At 48.0% G+C, this 15,825-nt stretch overlaps 1 protein-coding gene across 1 annotated transcript in view; it reads right to left on the bottom strand.

Moving 5' to 3' along the window:
- The window catches only part of LOC147692931 (inter-alpha-trypsin inhibitor heavy chain H3-like), a 316,366-nt gene that overhangs the window by 218,795 nt on the left and 81,746 nt on the right, over positions 1–15,825 (bottom strand). The window contains exons 5-8 of the mRNA XM_086939189.1: positions 11,284–11,446; positions 7,965–8,075; positions 1,612–1,740; positions 1,408–1,524 (exon numbers count right to left, since the gene is read on the bottom strand). Of these exons, the coding sequence (XP_086795315.1) occupies positions 1,408–1,524; positions 1,612–1,740; positions 7,965–8,075; positions 11,284–11,446 (520 nt within the window). The remainder of the gene's footprint in view (positions 1–1,407; positions 1,525–1,611; positions 1,741–7,964; positions 8,076–11,283; positions 11,447–15,825) is intronic.

Here is a 15,825-nt window from a genome sequence, read left to right as displayed (position 1 = left end):
TGCTGTCACAGAGACCAGAAGTTGTTAGAGTTGTTTTGTGATTTCTAATATTTGTAGTAAAAGCTCCATATAGAAATGTTAACCTCTTGCGTGCGCGCGTCGGCCAACGGCTGTCGCGAGCACTACCTCGGTAGTGCTGCGCACGTTCGTTGGCCGACGCGGCCCCGATCACCAAATAGAACTCCAGCACCCCGGTGGAATTTGCGCCTTAGTAAAGGAGTTGAAAAGTAAGTCTGAATCTTAAAGAAAATAATCCTCTGATCTGCGACCTGGATTTTTTTGGTAGCACAATACACTGTGACTATCCTATTGAGTGATCTGAAATTCAAATATATTTAAATCTCTTATCCCTTCTAAGCCTGCATTTACCATTCAGTCTTGCCTGGGTCTTCACGTGGCCCATTTGTACTAGATCTTCTCTCCAATATGCAAAAAAGAGTAGCCAATCCCATGCTATGAGCTCCAAAATTAACACCTTCTAGACCCTTCCCTCTTCTATCCCTTCACCATCCTTTTCAATCCAACTAACAGACTAACATGTCCTTTGCTCAAAATAATTAATTATTTCCCTATGCTAATTCTCCACGAATCCTGTTGGGTTCCGGAATAGTGTGCTACGCACTGAAAAGCGCTTCACCACCTTATCAGGGCTAGCAAATGCCATATAAATGCAAACCCTTCCCTCTTCTACCCCTCCATTATCATCTTTTCAATCTAATGACAAACTCACTTGTCCACCGCTCAAATTAATGTCATATCTCCCTATACAAACTCACCATTAATCCTCGTTGGGTTCCTGAGTGGAGTGCTATTTGGTGAAAAAAGTGCTTTGACGCCTTGTCAGGGGTAGTAAGTGCTATATAAATGCAATAACAATTACAATTAGTAGTGTGGTGTCTCCTTGTTTGTGCCAGGGTTCGCATTTCCTTCCTCGGCTCTTATTTGAATCTCTCCCCCAAGTTCCAAGTTTGTGTAACTTAACTCACTATTGGCAGAACATTTTCATTTCTACTCCTTTAATGTATGGTCCTGTGTGAGCAGTCTACTCCTCAGCCTTTTGTCGCCAACACAGATGTTGTGTCAGAGTCTAAAGCTCCTTTGCTCTTTAAATATCATCCCTGTGCTTCCTTCAGGATCCTCTTTTAGTGCCAGGATATGGACCTTAGAGATTTTGCCTAGAAGACTGCTTCTGTGTCTACGCATGTTAAATATAAAGTTTGCTCATAAACTCTCCTGCCCTTAAACCAAACATTTCAGCAGCTTAATTGAAAAAAACCTATAACCCAGTTGCCTCGGATTAATGCTAAGTGCTTCACGAAGTATTACTTTGTTAAGTGTTCATCGCCATTATATTTATTAAGAAGAGATAAATATACAATTAGGTTAAGAAAAGTGAAGAAAGCTCACCTGTTGCATCTTACGCCCACTCATTGAGGAACTCCTATCAATTATAAATATGATGTTCTTGGGTATTGGTGGAATATTTTCAGGTGCAAAAAAATGCACAAAATACCCATTAACAATCTATAAAACAGAAAAAAGTGTATTGAGGTACCCAGAAAAGGTACGTGAAAAGAATATTACCATGTGTTACCCACCTTAGAAATTTACCTGAATTTCGCCTGCAGAGTTGGTTCGGTCAACATCGTATTTGATGAGGAAGTCCCCATCCAGGAGGGACGTGAGACATTCTGCACAGCTTCTCTGTTCATCAACTGTTGGGCTGAAAGAGACATGGCCCTGCAGAGGAAGGCGAGAAGAATGTCCTGGTCACCATCGTCCATGCTTCATACATGCAATGTGATGGACACAGAATACTGATCGTGGTATTTATTGCATTTCAGAGAGTAGGGTTTGCAACTATAAATTGAAACAGGAATAGATGCGCGTGCTTAAGTTATATGTGAGTGAAGTTGGGAAGGATTTAACTTCACAACTTCAAAAAGATTTTTATTGTAGTTTGCAATGTTTGGGAACTTTACAAAGTTGACAAACTTTTCATAACCAAAAGATTTAAAACAGTTCTCCTGGAAATATTTTCTTGGATTCATAATTATGCCATGTTATGCGAAAACACTTCTGAAGGTTGATTTCAAATAGTGTGCTTTTGACTGTGTAAAAACTGCTGCGGTTTCACTTCTTTTTCTCCCACAATAGGTAACTCCCCCTGCATCCCCGCCGATTTTAGGTAGTTCCAGCCCATTACCTCTACGTCCCTCGTCCTCGACCCAGTCATAACACATGAGGTATTCCACCCGACAGGAAACAAAACAGGAAACGCTTTTTAGACTCCACCCACCCTCCTGTCAGGTGCTATAACACACCTCACCACCAGAAGCAAATCCTGTTTTGTTTCCTGTCGGTCGGAATACTGATGGGTTACGCTGGGGTGAGTGCTGGGCACTTACCTGCATCAGGAGTCCTGTGGTGTCTTCCTTGGCGGGGCCTTAGGGGTGCTCATGGACCGACGTGGGACCTTTGCAAAGCCGGGCTGCTGGGCTTCCTGTGCTTTCCTCCATACGGGGACCCTGGGTTGCGGGGCTTCTCGGGTCCCCGTGGATTTCCTTTCTTCGCCTTCACTTTCGAGGATCCTGGGCTGGTCGCTGCTGGGAGGGGCAGGCGGCTGCCCGCGCGTCCCTCACTTGCCGGTGGTTGTGGGCGGGACGCGCTATCTTCCGCTTCGTTCCTGTCGGCCCCTGATTGGCGGGCGCCGGGTAGGCGGTGGTTCCTACATGCCGGAGGACGGGAGTCATCGGCCGGGTGAGGAGCCCGAGTGGGGAAGCGGGACGCTTCCGGTTGTCTCTTCGTTTCCTCCGTCTGGCATGGTCAGGAGCCCGGGTGGGCTCCTGGTTCCCTGACGCTCACCTGAGTACTGGGATGGCGCGTCCTGATGACGTCATCGGCTCGTTTCGGCGGGTGTGTCGTTTCTGCATTTACTCTTTGGCCACTGATTGGATGCTGCTTTCTGCCCCTCCGTTTTGATTTCGAAGTGGCTGCAGCTGCGGGTGTGAGTGTTTTCGTACCTATAAAGTGTCCTGCGGTTCAGTTCGTGCTGTGACGCTTTGGTGTTGCTGTGTTTTGCGTGTGGCTGTTTTCCTGCGTTTGCTGTCATTTCTTGTGATGGGGAAGCACCATAGGAAGAGGAAACATGTCTCTCCTGTTCGGTCCTCTTCCTCCTCCTCTTCCTCCTCCGACAGTAGGGATTCTGCGCCTGCTGGTCGGTGTGCTGGTCAGAGGGGCTCTGGACGCCTGAAGCGCCTGCTGTTGGAGACTCTGTCCAGTCTCAAGGCTTCCAAGAAGGGTGCTGGGGGTCGCTCTGGGGAGGCTGCCCCCCTGTATTCGGATATTTCTTCCGCCGCTTCCTCTGATGAGTCTACTTTGGGTGCGATGGATCTGCAAGGCAAGTACATTTCGAGGGAGTTGATGCCTGATCTGCTTTGCCATGTGCGGGAGAATATGGGGTTCCCTGTGGAGCCTGTGCCCAGTACGTCCCAGGATACTGTGTTGCCGCAGTTTCGGAAGCCTGCGTCATCTTCTATGCCCGTACACCCGTTTGTCATGGATGTCCTCCTTAAAGAATGGAAGGACCCGGACCATATTTCTGTGCCCAGATTCATGTCTAAACTGTATCCTTTGCAGGATCTGGAGGTTGCCCTGCCTGATTCGGTACAGGTAGATTCTGTGGTTGCTTCCCTGGTTGGTCGTCCCTCCATGGCTGATGATAATATCCTGCAGGATGGAGTTGATAAGAAGATTGACTCTGCCCTTAAGAAGTCCTGTGCTGGCTCTCACCTGGCTCTGCGGTCGGGAGTCTATGGGGCTTATGTGGCGCAGTCTTTGCTGGCTGACTTCAAGACTTTGTTCTCTGCTATGCAGGAGGGGATCAGTTGTCCTGATTTACTGGAGTCGATGGAGCGTCAATCTGAGTTCCTTTCAGACATCGCCTTTGACTCTGTCAGGGCTTCTGTGTTGTCTTGTGGTTCCTCGGTGGCTGCCCGTCGGAACTTGCTGCTGAGAGGATGGAAGACGGATGCTGAGCAGCGTTCTATGGCTTTGAGGTTGCCGTTCTCTGGTACTCATCTTTTTGGGGACGCACTGGAGGCAAAGCTGCATAAAGTCTTCAAGGAGAGGAAGCATTCGTTGTCGTTCCGTCAGACTTCTTCTCAGAAGGGGTCATCCTTCTCGAATGCCAGGTCCTTTCGCCAGCCTTCCAGGTTCCAGCAGTCCTCGTTCAGAGGCCAGCGGGGGGCTCGCAGGTCTTTTCCTCGGAGGTTCCAGAAGAAGCCCCAGCCGGATGGAGGGTCAGGGGCTGCTCGCTCCTGACTATTCCGTTCCAGTGCCCGTTCTCGCTGGGGGTCAACCCGCGGTTGGTGGGAGACTGCGGCTGTTCCTCCAGGCTTGGCTGGTGACGACATCGGACCAGTGGGTGCTGGATGTTCTTTCACTGGGCTACCGGATGGAGTTCCTGTCCCCTCCTACTCCCTCGGGGATGGTGGGGACCCCTTAACCTGCGGACCATGCTCGCCGTCGGGTGTTGCTGGAGGGGGTTGGGTCACTGTTCGAATAGAGGGCGATTGTCCCGGTTCCCTGCCTGGAACGGGGACTGGGGAATTATTCAATTGTCTTTGTGGTTCCGAAGATCACAGGAGGGTTCCGTGTTGTCATCACTCTTCGGGCCTTGAAATTGTTTGTTCAGAAGATTCCTTTCAAAATGGAGACGCTGCAGAAGGTGATTCCCCTGATCCAGGAGGGTTGAGTGTTCACGTCGCTGCATCTCCAGGATGCCTACCTGCATGTCCCAATGGCGTTGGAGGATCAGAAGTTCCTACGCTTCTGCCTGGATGGTCGTCATTGGCAGTTCTGCGTCCTTCCTTTCGGTCTCCGGTCCGCCCCCAGGGTGTTCACCAAGGTGGCGGCTCCCTTGGTGGCCCATCTCCATCTCCTGGGGGTGTCCGTGTTTCCTTACTTGGACGATTGGCTGCTCCAGGCGCCGTCTTCGGAGGTCATGTCTGTCCACCTTTCCTTGACCATGCGTACGCTCGAGGACCATGGCTTCCTGGTCAATCTGCCGAAAAGTCACCTGGACCCGTCTACTCGGCAGACCTTCATTGGGGCTGTGTTCGACTCTGCTGGGCAAGGTTTTTCTCCCAGAGTCCTGGCTTCGCGTCTACAGTCTTTGCTGAGGACGTTGCTTTCCAGGAGGTCTGCTCCTCTCTTGCAGTGGTTGGTGGTCCAGGGACACATGTCTGCCACTGTGTTCACGGTGCCCTGGGCCAGGGTCCATCTTCAGCCTCTGCTGTGGCATGTTCAGCGTTGGGTGCCCTTTCCTGTCCTGGACTTCTCGATTCCTGTTCCGGTGACCCCAGGGTTGGTGTCTGCTCTCCAATGGTGGCTGGATCCTTCCAATCTGTCGAGGGGCATGTGGTTCCATCCTCCGCCCCCTTTGGTGTTGATGACGGATGCCAGCGCCTCCGGTTGGGGGGCGACTCTGGGTCCTTGGGCGATCCAGGCTCGTTGGCTTCCTTCGGAGTCGCACCGATCTTCGAATTGGAGGGAGCTGTCGGCGGTGGAGAGGGCCCTTCGCCTTTTCAAGGATCGTCTTCTGGGATGCAACGTGTTGGTGAGGTCGGACAACACTGTGACTGTGGCCTACATCAACCACCAGGGCAGTACCCGCTGCCTTTCCCTGAACTTGGTGGCCTGTGCCATTGCGAGTTGGGCCGAGTGTCATCTGGTGGCCCTGTCTGCTCAACACATCAAGGGTGTGGACAACGTGGTTGCAGACTCCTTGAGTCGGAGGTTCCCGTCCTCTATCTCCCTGTGCCTGTCCCCTCGGATTTTCAGGTCGCTGTGCCTGAGGTTCGGGACACCGGTGCTGGATCTCTTTGCCTCGCTGACGGACGCCCTGCTTCCCCTGTTCTGCTCCAGGACTCCGGAGGAGGGGGCTTGGGGAGTGGATGCCTTGACTGTCCTCTGGCCTCCTTGGTTACTCTATGCATTCCCCCCCTTTCCTCTGATCCCTGCTTTCTTGCTGAAGGTTTAGCGGTGGGGGCTCAGGTAGTGGCTGTTCTGCCTTATTGGCCTCGCCGCTCTTGGTTCCCGCTTCTACTGCGGCTGGCGGTGGGCCCTCCCTGGATCCTGCCCCGCTTCCCGTCTCCTCTGAGTTGCCAGTCGTCCTCGCTGTTGGTGCCTCTCACCTTGGCGGTCTGGAGGTTGAACGGCTGTCTCTTGGGGTCCGGGGTTTGCCCGATCACCTCATCACTGTGATGCAGGCTTCCCGTAGGAAGTCCACACTTTCCTCATATTCTAAGCACTGGGTTTCCTTCTCTTCTTGGTGTGCTTCCGTGGGCCTGTCCCCTGCCTCTTGTGCAGTTTCCTCTATTCTTCAGTTTTTTCTGGATGGGTTTCACAAACACTTTGCTTTGTCCACTTTGAAAGGTCAGTGGGCTGCTATCCGGGCATTTCGGGATCCTGCTTCTCTTTTGCCTTCGGATGGCTTGTTGGTTTCCTGTTTGTTTCGGAGCTTTTCTCTTTCTGCACCTACGGTGCGTTCCCCGGTTCCTCCCTGGGATCTTTCTTTGGTTTTGGGTGCCTTGCAGTCGCCCCCATTTGAGCCTCTGGAGTCGGTGGACTTGAAGTTCCTGTCCTTCAAGGTGGCCTTTTTGGTCGCTGTTACGTCTGCTCGGAGGTTGGGCGAGCTTACGGCGTTGCGCTGTTCTCCCCCCTTCTTGAGGTTTCTGGACGACGCTGTGGTCCTTGCTTTGGACCCCGGGTTTGTTCCTAAGATTCGTTCCAGGTTTCATTCCTCACAGGAATTGATTCTTCCTTCTCTCTGTCCTTCTCCCTCCTCGCCCTCTGACGTCTTGCTCCATTCTTTGGATGTCAGACGGGCTTTGTCTATTTATGTTGCTCGTTCTGCTGACTTTCGATCCTCTGACTCCCTCTTTGTTACCTTTGGTCTGGCTGGTAGGGGTAAAGCTGCCTCTCGGCTTACTTTGGGTCGTTGGATCAAAGAGGTGATTTCCTTGGCTTACCAGGGCTCTGGTTTGCCTTGCCCTTCTGGTGTTCAGGCTAGATCTACCAGGGGTGTGTCTGCTTCATGGGCAGCTTTCCATGGGGTTCCCCTGGATGAAATTTGTAGGGCGGGGACCTGGGCGTCCGAGTCCACTTTTGTGCGTCATTATCGCCTGAATTGTGCTCTTTCGGGCCGCCTGAATTTTGGCTCTGGGGTGCTGCGTGCGGTGGGGGTTCCCCCACTTGTTTGATTTGGTTTCTTAATAAACTATGTCTTGCTGCACGCCTTTGTGTCTGTTCTGATTTCTGGTTGTGGTGTGCCAAAGGCCTTTGGGGTTGCTTTGGTATGCCTCATGTGTTATGACTGGGTCGAGGACGAGGGACGTAGAGGTAATGCCTGGATCACTTGAGGTGATCCCCATTACTCTTAGTCCTACTCGTCCTCGACCCAGTCATACAACCCGCCCGCCCTCCCTTGCTGGGCCTTTGGTGCTTGGTACATCAGGATTTGCTTCTGGTGGTGAGGTGTGTTATAGCACCTGACAGGAGGGTGGGTGGAGTCTAAAAAGCGTTGCCTGTTTTGTTTCCTGTCAGGTGGAATACCTCATGTGTTATGACTGGGTCGAGGACGAGTAGGACTAAGAGTAATGGGGATCACCTCAAGTGATCCAGGCATTCCAAACCCTCGACTGTTATTTATTCCAGGCTTTGACAGTTGTATACCTACTACAATCACTAAATTCAGAATACCCCACTTATATGTTTATAACTTACAGGAGGGGGGTGAGTGTGCGTGTGCGCTCGTGTGTATGTGTGTGTGTCGCTCTTGCCTACTGTAGTAATACCCATAACTACTATTACACCATTGTGGAGTTATTTTGTGCAAGGCTATAACTATTTACAAGTGAAAACTCACTTCCTGTCCTGAGCAATACGTTTTTTTTTCTCACCTCTTTACCAGCGACGGACTTTTTCACAGTCTCTTTTAATTGATTAGTCAAAAACGACGCCTCTGCTTCCAAGAATGTGATGGTCTGTGTCTCCGAAATGTGAACTTCAATCTAAAGAACGCAGGAAGGAGAAAAAGCATAACCTAAAGACAATCTTTTCACAGGGGAGCAGTTTTAAAATGCAGGACTGAAGCAAAACGAAGGATATAAAACAACCACCTCAAAAGAGGTAAGTACATGAATATGATGCGATTGATTCGTACTCTCAGTCAGAACTAGGTTCACCCAGTGTCACATTATCTGATAAGTAAATTGTGTTTGGCAGGAAAATTCCTTGGTAAATGCTTGGCTGGAAAGTGCCTGATAAAAGCTGTGCTGCACGATGATTGCTTTATTACTCCCAGTATGTATTTATACGTAATATATTAATCTATGAGGGGTGGTTTTAAATCAGTACTTTTGAATATTTTCTCAGAAACAGTTCATTTAAATCGTTTAAAAAAATGTTTTTGTAATCCAGAATCATTTTCTTTTCTAGAATATTTAGCTCCTGTAAAGCCCTACTGCCGTTTGCATAGCTTTACGCTATAGAAATACCGTATACATGAATCTTTTTGCTCAAAAATCACGGGGCATATTATCAAGAATGGCGTTAAAATTATCGCTGCGTTTCGTCCTAACAGAACAGGACTTCTTCAGGGCAATGTAGAAAATACGCAGAAGATATGGACAAAGTTAGTCTGGTCAGATGGTATATTACGACAGGGGTGATATTTGAACCCCTGTATTCCGCTTTTCTATATGCGCCAGTACATTGCCCTGAAGAAGTCCTGTTCTTTTAGGACGGAACGTGTTGGCTGTTTGTCTTGTAAACAAAGAACTAATAAAGGAAAAAAGATTAAAAAAACTTGACCAGTGCCCAACGACTTGGTGGCAGCAAAAATAATTACTATTTAAAGGACTCTTTGAATGTTGTTACTAAGCGGCGCATCTCTGATTTTGTGTTACTGCTACTTCACTGGCACTTTGCTTGGCATAGAGCAAGTGGAGAAGGAACAATGATGACGATGGCATGCACCAAGTAAATGCATCTTACAGATATCATGGGTACTCTAGTTTATCCATTGGAAGTGAAGCACAACTTGCTCACCCACCTCCAGCTTCATTCCTTGAGGCGATCAGGTGACCTAATTCCCATGCAGGGCTGCTCAGCTGAAGGGCACTACCTCAGGTACAGCTGCACCATGACATTGTTCCCCTTGCATCTCCATTGTTCTTTCTCTTTAACATCCAACAAAGGGGCATATGTACAAGGAAATGGCGCAGGCAGTGGCAAGTTTTGCAGTGCCACTCTAAGGGGCTTATTTACAAGCCCCTTGCGCTGCGAGTCCATCACTTTTAAAATTGGGAAAAGCTACGCACTGGAGGTGCAAGGGGCTTGTAAATAAGCTCCTAAGTCACTTAAGAAATGCAGGGATGCACCGTATTTACAAGAATACAGTGCACTCCTGCGTTTTCCCGCGTGTTGGCTCTATAAATAGCTGCAGAGGTAGTTAGTCACCTGTACACTTTCCAATAAATAAAATAAGGCCTTTTTTCTTGAATTAGACACGTTTCATTCCTGAAATTAAAGCTCCAGATATTCATATAACAATTACTTATTTACTTATTTGAAAGATGCCAACCTTTTGTCAAAGGGTTGTGGGAATCAATTATAAATGCTGAATACAAGGGCATTCCAGCACTGATTTTACATAAGGTATGGCCTGTTCCTCTGAATTGTAATCAGCCAACATCAGTATTCAGTCCCTGGGCAATGGCTATGGGTACACTTTGGATGAAACATCTGGCCAGCTGCGCAAAGGACCCTGCTGCCAAATGTCAGCAAATATAATGGGCTCCCAAAATAGAAAAACACAGACCATATCTGAATATAATGACGGACAGGATGACAATGCTTCGCCAATCAAATGTGGACTTTTGACTCTTTAGGAACTGTGGGGTTGGGTACTGCAGGTAAGGATAATGTGTACAGGACGGGGCCAGGTGCCATTTTTGTGGACATTACCAGCATGCCAATGGCAAAGTATATGATTGTGTGTACGGTGACCATGCGTACTGAACAGAGAACACCACTGAAAATCATGTCACGTGTGTAGTACACACAGGGCCTCATTTATGAGAAGTGACGCATCGCTGCGTGAAAGCAGCGATGCGTCACTTCTCAGTGCGCCCTCCTTGCGACATGATGGATGTGTCATATTTACTGTATGACGCATCATGTCGCAAGGAGTTACAGATACGTCAGTATTTCTGACTTATCTGTATGGCGCAAAAGTGACGCATTGCTGGAGTGTGTCACAAAAGTGACGCAACTCCAGCAAGGTGTCCTTTCACATGGGGCAAGCCCTGTGTGAAAGGGCCTGCGTCAGTCATATGCCTGCTGTGAGGCAGGCGTAAGATATTGACGCATTTGCGTCCTGGAAGTGGCGCAGTGAAATCTTATAGATTTCCCTGCGTCACTTCTATGACCCTTTCTTGCGTCAGAACGCCCCCCTGCATACATTATACCTGGTGCAGGTATAATGTGCCGCAGGGGTTTACAAAGTGACACACCTACCTAGATGCCTCACTTTGTAAATATGGTGCAACAAGGCACATTTTTTACGCCGCTGGTGCGTCACAAAAAGTGACGCACCGGCGGCATAAAAGTGAAGCACAGCCTCTTAAATAAGGCCCAGAGTGTGTTGTGTGCATATATTATGTTCGAAATGTTCAGTACTTGCGGGGAATAGCAACGGATATGCCCTGATAGAACCGACAATAGAAGAGCAATTACCTAGAGGGCATGGCAAAAGGTCATGTTTGTGCAGGGTACATCCAGGATGTGGACTCAGCCAAGACAGTGGGATTTGGAGGTAGGATTAATGTGCGATGGATGTGGAAAGTAGCCAGCAAAAACATGGCAAAGATTCAGATCATGGGGCAGATTTACAAGCCTCTTGCGCCACTTTTGCGTAGTATTTAACATGGGAAAAGTGACGCAAAAGTGGTGCAAGGGGCTTGTAAATCTGCCCCCATGTCCCCACAGTACTGAGACCAGTTCCTGCTCGCCCTGGGTACAGGTTATTCTTTGCAGCTACTGCAAGCATAAGTAAATACACGTGGGTTTAATGTGGCCAGAGAGAAAACATTTGTGTGAGAATGACTTGGCATTTATTGGTGGTATGCGATAATGCCCCAATGAATGTTACTTTTACGTAAACATTACGATCAGATTCCAAAATTTAGAAATTATGACATCGTCGCTGGTAGTTACCTGGAACTGATTAACCAGTTGTTTCGGTTTCACTCTGATGAGCATCTCGTATTTTCCAAACACTCTCTTCAGCAGCTCTTCGTATGTAAGCTGGAATGCAACTTTGCCTGATGGGGCAATACTCACAGAAACTTTAAATTTCTCCATCTTCCGTCCAGAAGCCCTGCACATTAATAAAAAGAGAACGTTAAGTGCGGTACCCAGCAATAGGCCTGACAGACCCTAGAGCATAGCTAATCACAGCATATCAAAGCCAGCGGCGGCTCCTCCGCTAAGGCGGAAGAGCGTTGCCACACCGCTTTTCAGCAGTGAAAAATGAAAAATAAAATGATGATAATAAGAAAGGTCATTATCATTTTATTTTTCCTCTCTCACTTCCTGAAGCTGAGCGGAAGGCAGGGTGGGGCCCTCTATTCTGACAGGACACAGCTGCAGGAAGGAGGAGGAGTAGTGCCGCTGATTCAGGTGCGCATGACAGTTTGGCCGGCCATTTAAGGCCGGCCAAACAGTCATGCACACTTCGGTTGTACGTCAGTAAAACGCATGCTTTTACCCTGCATGCCATTTCAACGCGGGGATTACAACGCAAGTCGTTACAACGACTTCCGTTGGGGGGCGCTGGATAGTGGAATAGTTTAATTTTCTATTCCAACTCCAGTCCCCGTGGATAGTAGGGAAGGTGTTGGATAGAAAATTAAACTATTCCCTATCCAACAGCGCCCTCCAGCGAAAGTCGTTGTAACGACTTTCGTTGTAATCCCCGCGTTGTAATGGTAGTGCGGGGTAGTAGTTGCGTCGTAAAGGATGTTCCCCCGTACTTCGATCTCTCCACTGAGCTGTGCTGTACAGCTGGGTGGAGAGCAAGCACAGGGTTATAGTCCCTTAATGAGCGCCTCACCTGGGTGCTCACACCAATCACAGCGCTGCTCTCATGCTGGGTGATACCAACATGAGACCAACACGTGAATTGGCATAGGGAGCCTGTGGCATGCCGGGAGTCAAGGAGCAGAGGCCAGAAGAGCACCGATGCTGCAGATGGCAGGTAAGGATTTTTTTTATTCTTTCCCCTGCATTGCCCCCACCTGCACTGCCCCCACTTACACTGCCTCCCCTGTAATGCCCCACTACTTTAATGCCCCAGCAGCCACCACTGATCAAAGCTTAAGAACTGTTGTGCAAGACCTCATCAGCTACAGTTACTAATGAAGGATTAGACTGCATTGCTTTTTACAAGTTGACATTGGCAGCAGACAGGACAAATATCACCTGCGCCATGCCCCGAGACACCCCACCCGACCAGCAGCTCTCTTGCTGAAAAATCCATGTGTATAATTTAATGTCCCGCTGTAGGATCATCTATTTTGTCATGGTCTACCCATTTTTCCCTGTCTTGTTTATCTAGCTTTTAGACTTTGAGCACAGTAAAACTCCTAAACAGCAGTATTGTTCCCCACAACATGCACTGTGCACTTGATTTACGTAGTTGACTTAGATAGCATTCATATACGGCAGTACAGAAAATGACCCTATGGTATCCGAATTAAAGGTCATATGTATGCTCTTTAGTGTATTTGTACCACCCACCTATAAGACCCCATGCACCCCTGTCCTGTCCTGTCCAGGTTCAGCTTCCACCCTTGCCCTGCCCTGCTGAAGAACTTTGAGAACCAAAAAAGTGACGAAAACTGGAGGTAAAACTTTGGACCACAGTGAAGCAGCAAATTTATCAGAGCATCAAAGCAACTTTGGGTGCAGCAAAATTAAGTTTTGTCTCCAAAACCAACAGCTGCAGTGGCAGTATGGCAATGAACTATCACCAGCTTATGCATTGGATCTTGCCCTGCTGGAGAACTTTGAGTTCCAAAAATTAGACTAAGTCCGAGGATAAAAACCTTGACTAAGGTGACCCGCTTTTTGTATCAAACCTCCCCTGCATCATGGTTGCTCTATACTTGGAGTTAGATCCCAGACACCTGCGAACTGACATTGGTGCTTTACTTTATCTGTATGCTTTTTGCCTTAAACATTTGAAACATTCATATCTCTGGTTTTCGTTATCCAATTTTAATACTTTTGGTGAAGGGTTGGGGCTATCATTCCATTCCATCTAGTTTTCTTAATTAGTTTGAGGTTTTTATTGTCTTGTTTTAACCTCTTCCATGCGGCGCGAATTCCCCGCCCATGCTGACTCCGCCTTGCGCGGGCGGAGTCATGACGGAACGGTTCCGTCATCCGCACAGCTCACCCGACGTGCATGACGGAACCGTTCCGTCAGCAGCATGGAAGGGGTTAAAACACATTTCTCTGGGGAATTACCTGCAGCTTGTGGCATAGCTTACAGCAGATTGAGCAGAGTTTCTCTGAGACTTGGTTTTAGACCTAACTCTGGTGTATTTATTAAGTTGGCAAGGATTTCTTCTATCCAAATTAGTAACCCACTTTTAGACACTCCCACCCTTAATAAGTATCCATTCCAAATACGTAGCCCTCAACCTTTTAAACTTTGAATTAGAACCTTCCACTGGAGCATTGAAATGCTGATCTGGCTTGAACTGTCTATTGAAAATAGGATGGCCACCTCACTCAATGTCAATATGGACACTATCTTCAGTTCTGAGCTTTTGTCTTAACCCCTTGCATGCGCATGACTGAACCACGCCGTCATAAGCCAGGGGCGGTGTGTGCTCATGACGGCGTGATTCCGTCATGCGGCTGCCGCTCCGCGGCATTAATTCCCTGCCTATGTGGGCAAATTAATGAGCGGGCGGGGCCGTGACGGAACCATGCCGTCATGAGCATAAGCCGCCCGTGACTCATGACGGTGTGGTTCCGTCATGAGCACAGCAGCGCAGCGCTCACTCCCACCGCCCCAGCCATGCCGAAATTCGTGCAGCGACTAAGGGAATAAAGCATAATGCACTCTGGGTTTTGTAGTCTTGGTGTGCGTGGTTCTACCTGATTAGACTAGCACACCAGTTTGCAATTATTTGAAAGTGAAAAGCCCATGAGTAGAAACAGTGTACATAATGAAATAGAATTAAGTGATTGTGAGTGAGGATCAGAATACATTTTGTATAATTGAAAACAAGTGCAAAAGTACTGGCCTTTTACATTCAGATTTCATAAAAGATTGATCGCTTTCCATCTGGCATCATCCAAATTATTCATTAGGATGGTTATTAATAAAAGAACCATTGTTCACAATCCTTTTCATATTTTTAACCTTCGAGGTCTCTTAAAAGACTCGAACCAATAGTAAGTGCTCTTGGCTCTTGGCAACAAACACTCTACAGCACACTTTCAGACTGAACAATCAACTCTGCCTTTAGATGTATATAAAGATATACAGTACCTCCTGCCACACAAAGAGTTCCCATGGCACCCCTCTATGTAACAACACGGACATAGCAAGGTGGTATCTAATTATGACATAGGCCACTAAACCATAGAATACTCATCTCTATAATCCGGAAACCGTGGGGCATATTAGCAAGAGTGTCTTCGCCGCTTCAGAAGCACTTTTTGCCACTAAAGCGGCGATATTTTAATCGCCCTATCACCAAGCTGTCGCTAACAGCTGTTAGCGACAGCTTTCTGGCGAAAGCGAAAGGTTTTGGGGGTCGCTTTGCATTTCAGCGATATTAATCTCTAATGACATGCAAAGTAGGCATACCCGACCAAAAGACCACGGAAACAGCCGCTAACAGACCTTACTCCTATTAGCAATGAGGCCCCAGCCCCGGTTAACGATGACAAAAGTCGCGCTAACCGGGGTTATCGCAGGAATTTTTACACCTGCTAAAATCCTGATTAAGCTATTATCCTCAATGGGAGGTGGATTCTAAGGGTGAATCCTCCCTAAGGCTGGATTTCGCCGGTATCACTGGATCTTTTATCGCATGGGAGAAAAACGTTGGTAATAACGCGCTATCTCCGGGATAGGATTTTGCGATAGACGGCGATAAAAAAAATGCGCTAAGCGCGATTTGCGATATCGCACGCCCTTGCTAATATGCCCCCTTGTTTCTTGATCCCTTATCTAGGTGTTCTCAGTATATAGTTCATAAGAAGGGAGGACATAGCAAGGTCATGCTAAATAACCTATAAGACTCTCTCTACAGCCACTTCAAAGAATACATTCCCAAGTAGTACATCCAGAAACCTGTGCTTGGCACATCTTTCCAGGCATGCTAGTGGGAACGTTGGTGAATACCAAAGTACGTTCAGGGAGATATAAAGTGCTCTGAAAGAGTAAGTCATCCTACATCTTAGCCAAATTCTTTCTATGTGAATCAGGCATTACATCTCCTGGCACACTAGATACAATGGATATTGTCTGTTCTGGCACATCAATAACCACACAGATTCCCTTTTTGCATACAAGGTGTCAGATGCCAACTATTTGCAGCTCATTCGCTAGATCCAGCAGGCACCCTGTGTAGTGTTGAGCAAGTAAATGCATCTGCAGTTCAGGGGAATAATAACAGGTAATGTGGTGTAGTTTCAAATAATAGATTACCTCAAGAGCTCCCCCATAGAACT

The sequence above is a fragment of the Lissotriton vulgaris genome, chromosome 9, assembly GCF_964263255.1.
Source record: "Lissotriton vulgaris chromosome 9, aLisVul1.2, whole genome shotgun sequence".
NCBI lineage: Eukaryota > Metazoa > Chordata > Amphibia > Caudata > Salamandridae > Lissotriton > Lissotriton vulgaris.
The sequence above is the reverse complement of the archived record's forward strand: the minus strand, read 5'-3'. Positions and strand labels throughout refer to the sequence as shown.